The sequence below is a fragment of the Diorhabda carinulata genome, chromosome 4 (genome assembly GCF_026250575.1).
Source record: "Diorhabda carinulata isolate Delta chromosome 4, icDioCari1.1, whole genome shotgun sequence".
Taxonomy (NCBI): domain Eukaryota; kingdom Metazoa; phylum Arthropoda; class Insecta; order Coleoptera; family Chrysomelidae; genus Diorhabda; species Diorhabda carinulata.
The window spans coordinates 32114459-32125727 of record NC_079463.1 but is presented as its reverse complement, the minus strand read 5'-3'; the positions used below and the strand labels follow the sequence as shown (position 1 = coordinate 32125727).

The 11269-nt window shown below is 29.6% G+C and overlaps 2 protein-coding genes across 3 annotated transcripts; one reads left to right on the top strand and one right to left on the bottom strand.

Moving 5' to 3' along the window:
* Nucleotides 1–617: 617 nt before the first annotated feature.
* LOC130893473 (ribonuclease Oy) lies at nt 618–4530 on the bottom strand. 2 transcript variants are annotated; one of them, XM_057799645.1, is made up of 3 exons: nt 4187–4530; nt 2432–2829; nt 618–2171 (listed from the first exon to the last, which is right to left on the bottom strand). In XM_057799645.1, the coding sequence occupies exons 2-3, from the start codon at nt 2763–2765 to the stop codon at nt 1738–1740; spliced, it is 768 nt and encodes a 255-aa protein (XP_057655628.1). In that variant the 5' UTR covers nt 2766–2829; nt 4187–4530; the 3' UTR covers nt 618–1737. The 2 variants fall into 2 exon arrangements, with proteins under 2 accessions (XP_057655628.1, XP_057655627.1); XM_057799644.1 differs by lacking the exon at nt 4187–4530 and adding an exon at nt 3197–3395.
* A 1021-nt stretch (nt 4531–5551) lies between these two features.
* On the top strand, nt 5552–8769 carry LOC130893049 (uncharacterized). The gene is made up of 4 exons (XM_057798816.1): nt 5552–5566; nt 6143–6335; nt 7437–7639; nt 8497–8769. The coding sequence occupies exons 1-4, from the start codon at nt 5552–5554 to the stop codon at nt 8749–8751; spliced, it is 666 nt and encodes a 221-aa protein (XP_057654799.1). The 3' UTR covers nt 8752–8769.
* Nucleotides 8770–11269: the final 2500 nt, after the last annotated feature.

Genomic DNA, 11269 nt, shown 5'->3' with positions numbered 1-11269 from the left:
CTACATGATAAACTGTTGAAAAATTCTCCAAATTACCTAAACATTCAGGAATTGGTGTATTTTGAAATATATCATCCAATACCAAAGATTCTCGATGGGGGACTGTTTTTAGAATGTTTCAAAGCAGAATTGTCCATTTCCTGCTACCATTATGCTTCAGATTCTATTATGTAGCAGTTTTTGATACAAATCCATCATCTGTTAGTTAAATTTCATTATTGAATGTTTGTAATTCATTTTGTACTTATCGGTATCAATAAAAGGGACACGCTTAACTTCTTGCGAAGATGTACGGTTCCAGATCACCACATATACCGGTTTTAAAGCCATTTTGTCCATAAAAATTTGTTTCTTTTACAAAAAGTTTGCAATGTTCAGATATTTTATAGGACTTATCGATGAAAAGAACCTTATACAGGCTTTTTTTCAATCCGAAACCAATTCTAGTGGAAAATCTGTATCTGAACAACTATTTCGGTAATTTTCTAAGCACCATCAAGCTGGATAATGAAACCTAGGGGCCTAAATTTGTAACGAGTAACTGCTAGTTTGAACAAATCCAAATTTCGACCACAAGAATAATTTTTATTTGATAAAAGTGTTAATGAAACCAATAATTATAACTTTTATTATATACCATTTATTATAAATAAAAAAAAATTACAGCGTATCATTAGCAATGTTACCGGATAAATATACAAATATAAAAGTATGCTGGAAGTTTTCTGTACAAATTTAATGTTACGAAGTTGGAATTTATGGAACTGTGACATACTGTACACTACACTAACACTAATTAACTGAACTAGATGTTTATGGAATCCTTGAAGGACTAGACAGTGTAGTAAATAGTGTTAAGTAGGATACAGAAATAGAACACAATGATTCTAATCTCGTTTCTAAGTATTTTCTACTTAATATAAAGTTTTTTTATGTTTAAATAGCTTCCAATTAATAAGGATGGAATTATTATGGCTTATTTATTAAAAAATATTATAACAATTAGTTCTGATACAATTCTAAGATTTTCTGAAAATAATAAATATATAAATATATAACAAATAATTGGTATAAATGTGCCCTAATGTACAGATAAACCAATTTTTCATAAATTTTAGTGAACTAATGTAAATTTCCCTTGATGTTCCCGATGCTTACATCCTTTCGAACACCAGAAGTTAAATATATCAATAAGAAATTATTTAATGATGTCTAGTTCTTCAATACAAGAACAAACTGGTTTCCTGGGTGAAATAATTGAAAATATATGAAAAATTGGGCCAAAAAATTGTTTTTTTTTTTAGATTTATCCAATTAAAAACTTGACCGAAATTTAAAAAATACTCTATGTAGAGTTAAAAGCAGTAATTTTGAGAAAATGTCTGAACTATAATGAAAAAATGTCATTTTTTTGTTAAAACTTTGATAAAATATATATTCTGAATTAAATAATGAGTACAAATGTTCCCTAATGAAGAATTAAACCATTGTTCTTTACTAGAACAACAAAATTTACTCTAAGTTTAAAATAAATGAAAAATTAGACAAAAAAAATAATTTTTTAAGAATTATCTACAACCTTATAACCCTGTAATACCCTTAAATTATTATAAAAACCTTTGCATTTATTCAACCTAATTTCAATCGGCTTTAAAGTGATTTCGAATGAAAAAACTTTAAGTCAAATTTCTGTAGAAAAAAAAATAATTTATAACTTCACCCTATACAAAAAATAATTTAAATAGTAATCCAAATAAGAAATTTCAATAATTCATAAAATTCCATGTAGAATGACGTTCTAATCATCTCCTCCTCCATATATTCATCAATATAATCCATCTGGTATGATACTAATTTATTAGGAACCTCAGCTAAATACATAACTGGTTTCTTTTCACCACAATTCGTTATCACCGATTTCAATTTATTATTAACAGGATTCGTCGGATCACAATCTATTAGTTCAAATGATTTATTAAGACATATCCTAATTTCGCTTATCATCGATAACTTAGTATGCGGATCTACAACACACTGGATCATCGGGTCGTACTTTGTAATTGATTTAATTGCACCGGCTACTTCTTCTACAGAATAACCGTTACTACTTGGAACTATGTTACTTTGTGCTAACATATTGGTAAGATTATATAATTTGTTCCATTCCAAACCTAAGAAAAAATATTAACCGGTAGTTCAAATGTACCCTAAAGCGAAACTTACATTAACCCCACAAATTATCAAATTAACGTGAAGATAATTTAATAATAGAAGTGGATGATCAAATAGAAGTAATATAAGTTTAACCATTAACTTCCGAAATACTACCAGGGTTAACGAAATTTAGTGTCAATGAACAAAATATGAAATTTCCACAAATAAATCAAAAGTTTATATTTTGAAATAAAATTATGAATGAATAATGACTAACCTTTCATAAAAAAATTTGGAATACTATCCAGCAGTGGTAATGTCACGGAACAAGTCCCATGTTTGTCCCATTCGTGTTTCCAAAACGAATAAGGTTTTGTATTCCCTTCTATATTAGTCCAATGTTCCTTGAGATCATCTAAAAGAGGATCCAGAAGATCGGGGTCGAAGTGTATAGCAGAAGGGCAAAATAAAGGACCTTCTGTCCCTATTTTCGTAGGCCATATTCCGTGGACCTCCCATTGGTCTTTATTTGACGGCATGGTACAATTATTGTCTGGTTTGGCTGCTTGCCATTCGGCACACGATGTTATAGCCCATCGTTGAGAGAACATCAAATAATCCCAATCGTGGTAAGGGGTTGGTGACGGTTTGGTTTTATGTTGTATTTGATAAGTACTATGAAAAGTGATAACATCATATTTTTTATTAAAAATATACAATTATCCTTATAAAAAGGGATAAATTCGACAGAATATAAGGTTAAAACCATTTAGAAGCATAAATTTAATATAAACGAAATTTTTTTTTAATTGATACGACGTATAAAACCCGCCCTGTTATAAAAATAATTATTTTTTTGTAAAACATAAATAGACAGTTTACAAATTTATTCAACAACCTTTTTTATCTTTCATAAACACGATAATTTTGTTATAACTAAATAAGTATTTACAAATCAGCTGAGTTACACAATGTAAATGTTCGTATAATAGGATAAAGAAAAATCATTTCTTTGCATTTATTGAGTCCAAAACAAACTTACCTGACATATTTAGAAATAAACGTGAAAAACAGTAGAACAAATGAAAACTCCGATTTCAAAATCATTTTAGAAATAATTAGAACGTTTTAATAAATTTTGCCATCGTATGTTTATCTATCATTTTATTACTATTTATGTGACCAACGATAGACTGGTTAGATTCTTATTTGCGTAATTACAATGTTGCCAATAATATAATATGTTAGGTTACTTCCGGAAAAAAATTATCACGTGGAAATTTCGTGAAAAAATTAAAATCAATATAAATAAAAGAAATACTATAAACAAACATTTTAATATAAAGAAAATGAATAAATTTAACAAATAGCTAATAGACAAATACTAAATTAAATAACTAGCTACTAGATTTTTTCTCGTGTAATAGGTTTTCTAAAAAACCGTTTAGGAATGCACCTCGAGATAAAGTGATATCATCAACTCGAAACATTTTATCAAAACCTATATTTGATATGTCCGGACTTACATCCTATCGAACATCTTTGGAATGAACTTATCCTGCACCTGCTACAAAATCTTGTCGAATGTTTTACACATAACTGAATATATCGAAAATTTTATTTTAATATAAAACAATTAGACGGTTACGTTTTGTTTGATTTGATTTCAAACTTGTGGACCGTAAATAAATGTATAGTTTGATAAATATACCCAACCGCATCCATTATTAAAATATTTTGATGATTCGGTAATCTCGAATGCAATTTACTGGCATATGTATATGGAGGGTGAAATGTAAATTTAATACAATAAAACCCTATCTAATTGCACAGTTGGATAAATTAAACAATTTTATGAATGTTTAAAAATGATATCAGAATATTTTATCTCTTTTTCAAGTTGAAAGTCTGATAGAAAGAATGATTTTTTTCACGATTTATTAATAACATCGAGTATGACTCATTACTTAAATAAGTAAAAATACGTTTGTAGAAATATAAATAAATAAATAGATATAGAAAAAGTACTTACCATAAAATTCTTACAAATTGTGATTTATTTCAGTATGATGAAATAATATTGAGTCACAAATAAGAAATAAGTGTGATTCCCTGAATTTCACAAAATTGCCAACTATCACAATAATTCAAAACATGACAGCATCTAATCTACGACAATTTTCGCGATTTCTAAAATGTTTTTAACCCTCCACACCCGATTCTTTTTTTGCTTTTTGTTGTACGTAATTAACGTATCGTAATTTATTTAGTTCTTTATAATCTTTCGGAAACTAAACCCAAAGATTATATACACTGAACTTAAACAAAATGCGAAGTAAGTAATTCCAGTAATTCTCTACCTTGGCAACAAAGTGCATGGTATGAATGTTTACTATTTTATCGATTGAACTTAGAGAACTGTAAACGTATCTTTAACGTTAGGTAATTCCGCGATAGATGTCGCCGTATATTTCGGAAATATTTTCAAATAAAAGATTAAAATTTGAAATTGCACTTTAGAACCATAAAACCGATGCGATTCATATAAATAAAACGAAGTTTAGAATTTATTATACTATTACGTATTATCAAAAGCATTCACGGCTACCATCTTCATTTATTTTACATTGGGTTGTTTAATTACGGTTATATTTTTTTCATATCGTTTTATTGATTTTCATTTTCTAGTACATTTTAGACCCACCCATAATCAAGCTAAGACGTAAAATTCATGAACCTAAATTATGTAAAATATATTTACATAGTTGTCAGATGTATCGAAATATACCACTTTTATGTATCAAATCCACCCTAAATGCTAATGCAACAATTATAAATTGTTTGTTATTGAGTCATATGAGATTGAAAGAATCATAATAATGTGTGAAGAAGTCAACAATAAACGTTCAATATATTTAATTAAATGGTAAAATCTATTGTGTAAAATAAAATTTTGACATTAGAAAATTCTTGTTTGTCAAAGTAATTTACATGGAAACCGTTGACATATGTCAAAATGTTGAATGCTTTTTAAAATATATCATAGAAATCCGAAAATATTGACAGATTTAATTATGTCAAAGTGAAATAATCGATTAGGGATTGTGTTATTGTTTTAAAGATTGTGCATTATAATGGCAAGTACTTTTAATATTATAATGAAATAAAAAAAAACTACTAAATTTTTTTTGTCCTATTAAATTTTATATTTAGAAAATAACTTTATAAAAACAATCTTTTTATATATTTCCATTGTGAAATATTCGTACATTTCGCTCTCGTAGCATTTTTGATATACGATTTTTGATATGACCTTCAATTCTACCAAGTCGTGAAAAAAAATGTATCCTTTATCTGTATGTCTCACATTTCATTCTTATAAATTTGTATTGATAAAATGTCTGATACTATGGTAGTATTACATTGATGTCAAATTTTTATTTATTCTGAAAATATTGGGAATTTTTTATTCTAAACAAATTACCTGCCCTGTACTTTTCTTATTAAAATAAAATAGTAAATTTAAATACGCAAGACCCTTTGAATTTCTGTATGCGCATGCTCATTCTTTGAGTTACTTCTTTCATAACTGTTAAGTTTAAATAATTTTGAAACGGATGGTTTCGCCAGGAAAACGAAAGATCTGACAACGATGTATTTGCGTCATAATAGATGTTATGATGATAACCAAAACTCTTATGAAAAAGTAGTTTTTAAAACAAAAATATTATAAAAATAATGATGGAAAGGAAAAATAAAATAAAGTGTTTATCCAAACATTTTCTCTTACTTGTTTTTTATAATAAAACAATTATATTTCAATCGAGTACCACGAAGTTAGCTGCGAAATAAATGATCAATTTTTAATATCGTCCTTGTTTGACAGATGGCGATATAAATAAGAATAATAAATAAGAATTCGTTTTTTGTAGACCTCTTAATAAAATTTTCTTTTCGGTGTAATTTCCGTAATTATTTTGTATTTTAGCCTAGAACGTATACCTGTTGCGTTCCATCTTGCGGTGTCAAATTGAAAATCGACGAATTTTTCTATTTTCCGACCAACCCAGATACACGTCGATCTTGGATAGCTGCTATACCAGATTTGTATACAGCTATAGGTCAGAAATCTGTAATTTGCAAGGTACATTTTGGTGTACAAGGGCAATTAGGATTTCACGGTAAGACGTTTTCAATATTTATAATAAAAATTAATAACAATATGGCCGCCATATTCTTTGACTCGCACATTAATAGAAATATTATCTACGTCGTAAAATGGACGAAACTTTTTACGAATAGAATCATTATTTTGATAAAACATTCTAACAATTTGTAAGCGTTGTTCTGATGTAAGTTAATCCACAAACAAACGTGAAATCAAAATAAAAAATAGCTATCAGCTGTTAAATGGGTTGTCAATTAAAGCAGTGTTGCCAACTCTATAAGTTGTAAACGTACAAACGCTTTCTACAAATTTCAAAAGAAGTTTACGTTTCCTGACCTAGTAATAAGAAAAAATTACTTTTCATTCGAATATTTCATTTAAAACTATGATGTACCAAAAATTATGGTTGTGATAATACCCAATATCAAGGTGGAAATAGGTTAAATACGTTTCGAAGTAAATATAAACAAAAAAATTATTGAATTGTAACTGGTGAACAATCAACAATGGCCGTCGGCCATTTTTCAGGAACGGCGTAGCCTAGAGGGCGTATTTGAAAATATATAATTAAAAAAGTGAAATTTTTTAAAATTTACCATATCAACTTGTACTTTATATACTAAAATCAAATTCTTCATCAAATAGAGATGGGGGAGAGTGGGAACCTGTAAATCCGATTCCGCAATCTTTATGTTGTTTTAGATATTGTGATTCCTCTGGATAAATTTGAATAGAAGCAAAAAAGTTTGAGCAGGTTTTTCAAGATTTGACTAAATTAACATCAAAAATGCGAAATTGAAGGCCGATATATTTTTTCTGACACGAGATATCTTAATGAATGTCTAATCGGATACGTAACAGGTGTATACTATTTAGTGACGTCATTCGCCGCTGATTGGTTCACCTTCTATTTCCGATCACGTGATTTTTTTATCACAATTATTGTTTCCAAGATAAAATGTTTGTTTTGGGAGTTTAAGGGACAAATAAAAATCAAAATAAATTTATTTTTAATCACTGTCAATCACACGATCAATGCATTTACAAAATTTAAATGAAAATATTGATACTACATAACCTAGAAGACATATCTTGAAACATTTATTGTTTATAGAGTTGAATCCACCTCATATATTCCCATCGCCGAAACCACGTGTCTATTTTCCGAAATATATGTTTATGTTACCATCCAGAGATGTTGTACCGGAAACTTTTGCGGATTGTGATGGAATTAATATTGCGGATTTTATTTTGGATTTTAGCTTGATAAGATTGAAATATAAACAAAAGCTGGGCGTTTTAGTGCGACAATGGCAGGTATAAATAACTAATTTTTGTAAAATAGTATTATAAAATTTTATTCAAATTATTCCTGGATCCGTCCCTGTCACAATTAACTTCGAGTACTACGCACTGGGTTCGAACGAAAACGATATTTTAAAATATTTTCGTATCAGTTCCCCGAATTTAAGTGCATCACTTCAAGATAACAATTAATTTGTTTTTAAAAATAATTTGAATAATAATTTTGTAGCGAACATATATTTTTTTTGCACTCTACTACATTATACGAGGGTATTTATATACATCACAAACATTTTTTAAATTGTTTTTTTATAAGAAAACTTTGTTTTGAGATACCTTGTATATGCACCGAAATCGATTACTGGTACTACAATCAACCGTTCCATCATAAAATATTTGTTCACCTCTATTAATAAGCTTTCTCTGTCTCTTTTCGTTTCGCGCATTTGCCAAGTGTCGAATTAAGGCGGTAAATTTGTAATTATTAAATCCAGCGGCGTGTAAAAACATGGTCGACTTCGAATATTGCAAGAAGCCGTAAACGGTTTACATTTTAGACGATATTAATGTCGAGGAATAAATTCCCAGAATATTTTTTTATATATCACAAACATTTTTCCAATAAACTCTTTTTATTGAATTGTTTTTTTCTAAGAGAACTTTCTTTAGAGATACCTTGTACTGGTACTGCAATCAACCGTTCCGTCATAAAATATTTGTCCACCTCTATTAACCTCTGTCTCTTCGTTTCGCGCATTTGCCAAGTGTCGAATTAAGGCGGTAAATTTGTAATTATCAAATCCAGCGGCGTGCAAAGGAATACGAAACAGGGCCGGCTTAGGATTTCAATAATTTAAAAATATTTTTAGGTTATAAATTCTCCGAATACAATTACTTTTTATAAAATGAAACAAGAAACGATAGCAAAAATAAAATGCAGTGTTCGAATTAACTCACAGTTGCAAGTAGAAGTCATACTCGGTGGTAAAAAAATGGATCCGTTGGATTTGACTTGGGTTCTTCCGCCGTATTCGAAAATTACCAGATGGTCCCAATTGAAATTGTTACTTTATGAATTTAGTACTAGCAATGAAACTATAGTGTATGAAGTTAATATTGTATAATATATTTATGAAATAAGACATTTGTTGATTTCTTTCTTCCGACAACCTCCATTTTTGTAGAATTACGTTACATAGTTGGTGCACTCCAACAGGTGTCGGGAAACTTAACATACCAGAGCACCTGATGAAGTACAATAGACATGTAACAAACGAAATCCTCTCTTAGTTAAACGGCGACATCTTATTTAGCAACAGGCGGTTACACTAGCCGTTGCGCGCGCTACTTCAGGTACCTGACTAGTAGATAATACAGCCTAGGCACCGAGGTAGCGCTCGCAAAAACCAGTAAATTATCCATTTCTTCTCATCGAACATCAAGGTCATCGTAATTGGTTTCTTCTATGTACAAAAACGCGGCGCGTCGACAACAGAGCCCCTTCAAGAATTTTTGGCACACTATCGTACGATTCGGTAGCGGCGAGTTCGGAAATTATCTACTCGTGTTATCGTGGCACAGACGCAACTGTCTGAAGCACTTTTTCGACGGTGTTGCCAGACTTATGCCGATTTTTATTAATCTCTGTAATTATTTATTCATAGCACCTCGTATACGTGAACAAAAAGTCAAGTAGTGAAGATCGGAATTTCGGGTTACAATTTTTTTTCAAAAGTATTTTGACCAATAAAGATACTCACCAACATAGTAACCAAAATATCCTGTTTTTTTTTTAAATAATTACGCAAATTTTTGGTAAAAAATGAGTATTGGAATGTATAAAAAAAAATACAAAACATCCAGACAAAGCTCGGTGGACCTAACCTGAAGAGAAACACTTTTTTTTAAACTTTGGTAACATGAAATAGTCACTAGGTACAAAATCAGGACTGTATACGAGGGTCGTAAGAAAATTTTTCTACTCAACGATGAATCAAGACATTTTTATAATCATAATCACCCTTATTAGCAACAGCACATTTTTTTTAATTTATAAATATATATAATCTTTCCAAATAATTCTCCAGATCTGTTGAATACGGTGGCAGGTCGACCAAAAATGCGATTCACATCAAATATTAATATAGTTTTAATTAAAATAAAAATGATTTAACTGAATTTCAAATGTACATACTTTTTTTTTCAATAAAAATACGATATATTACTAGTCGAAACCAATTTTTCACCATCTTGTAACTAAAATCATACCGAACCGTCAAAAAACTTTTACCACACACCCCGTACATTATGAAATGTAACGCCAAGTATTTTCTTCAATTGTTACGATTTTTAAATCGTTCGTATTATCCAATCAGATGTAGAAATTGTTTTTTCCAAAAAATTGAATCGATTTATACAATCAATATACGAGGGGTGTATCCAAATTCCAATAGACGTAACGGTCTAAATCAATGGATTGACTTAACTTTATAAGTATCAAATAATGACTAATTCAGACGGTTTTTTATATAAATTATTCTAATCCAATTTCAAAAAAAAACGAAATTGGATGAAATTTGAGTATAAAAATGTCAGCAACTATATCTAATAACACAATCCAGCATATCGTCATAATGGAAATTGATTTTAGACTTATAGCCTGTTCACACGATACGGTAAATTTACCGCAACGCAAATTTAATCGAGTAGGTACAATCCAAATGAATAATCACGATTATAATCATTGGATTTGGTTTTTTCAAAAAAAAAAAAAAAAAATCTTCAGACAGTTTCAATAACGTTTGTCTTTTACTCTTGTTTAGTACCATCTGTCACTGTCAATTGGTGACATTCGACGTTTCACTTTAGGATACTGTCACTAGATGTCTGTTACTGTCAGTTGATCTCTATTACTGTCATTTTATGCCCTACTTTCGGCTACTGTCGCCCGATGTGTACATTTCGGAACCGCTGAATGAACTGATTCATTTTTCTCAATAACTTTCATAAAAAATGATTGATTTGTATCATAAAACGATTATAACAGCGTCCAACAGTTTTTAAACAATCAAAAACTTTCGTATTAACCTCAAAATACTGATGAAGCAAGAATCTAATCATTATTCTTGTGTCGTTAAGGACAACTCCTCGGATATGTTTCTACAATAATACAAAAGGTTTTTTATTTCATTTAAATTTTTTCTCGAACTAATAGGAATTTAACACGTGGCATTTAGTCCTGTTACTTTTAAACGACTGTTCCCATCTCTATACCGACGACAAAAAGTGTTGTTTTACACAAATTGATACAGGACAGGACTCTAAGCAATTGTTTAGATATAAATTATGCTTTGTTTTTGAAAAACGCCATCTCTAAAGAGAAATGACGGTTTGTTTTTCGAAAATGACACTTTCCAACGACAAATGATGATCTATTTCTGTAAAACAACTTCGTAAAGCATAAAATAGTTTTGTTTTTGGATTCCCTTTCCATTCGCTCATAATCAGAGACTTTCCTAAATATTCTAGACTCAAGCATTAATGCAAACGACGTGGCTAGCGACATCTATCAAAAATTAGTTTAACACCCAATCAAACAGACGTTTTTAGTAGTTATATTGGGTTCGGATAGCCCCGATACAG

Coding starts and splice junctions, on each gene's coding strand:
- LOC130893473 (XM_057799644.1), bottom strand. CDS start 3,261: ATGATTTTGAAATCGGAGTTTTCATTTGTTCTACTGTTTTTCACGTTT. Junction 2,830..3,196: donor TTTATTTCTAAATATGTCAG/GTAAGTTTGTTT, acceptor CACTTTTCATAG/TACTTATCAAATACAACATA. Junction 2,172..2,431: donor TCCAAATTTTTTTATGAAAG/GTTAGTCATTAT, acceptor ATTTTTTCTTAG/GTTTGGAATGGAACAAATTA.
- LOC130893049 (XM_057798816.1), top strand. Junction 6,336..7,436: donor AGGGCAATTAGGATTTCACG/GTAAGACGTTTT, acceptor TATTGTTTATAG/AGTTGAATCCACCTCATATA. Junction 7,640..8,496: donor TTTTAGTGCGACAATGGCAG/GTATAAATAACT, acceptor AAATATTTTTAG/GTTATAAATTCTCCGAATAC.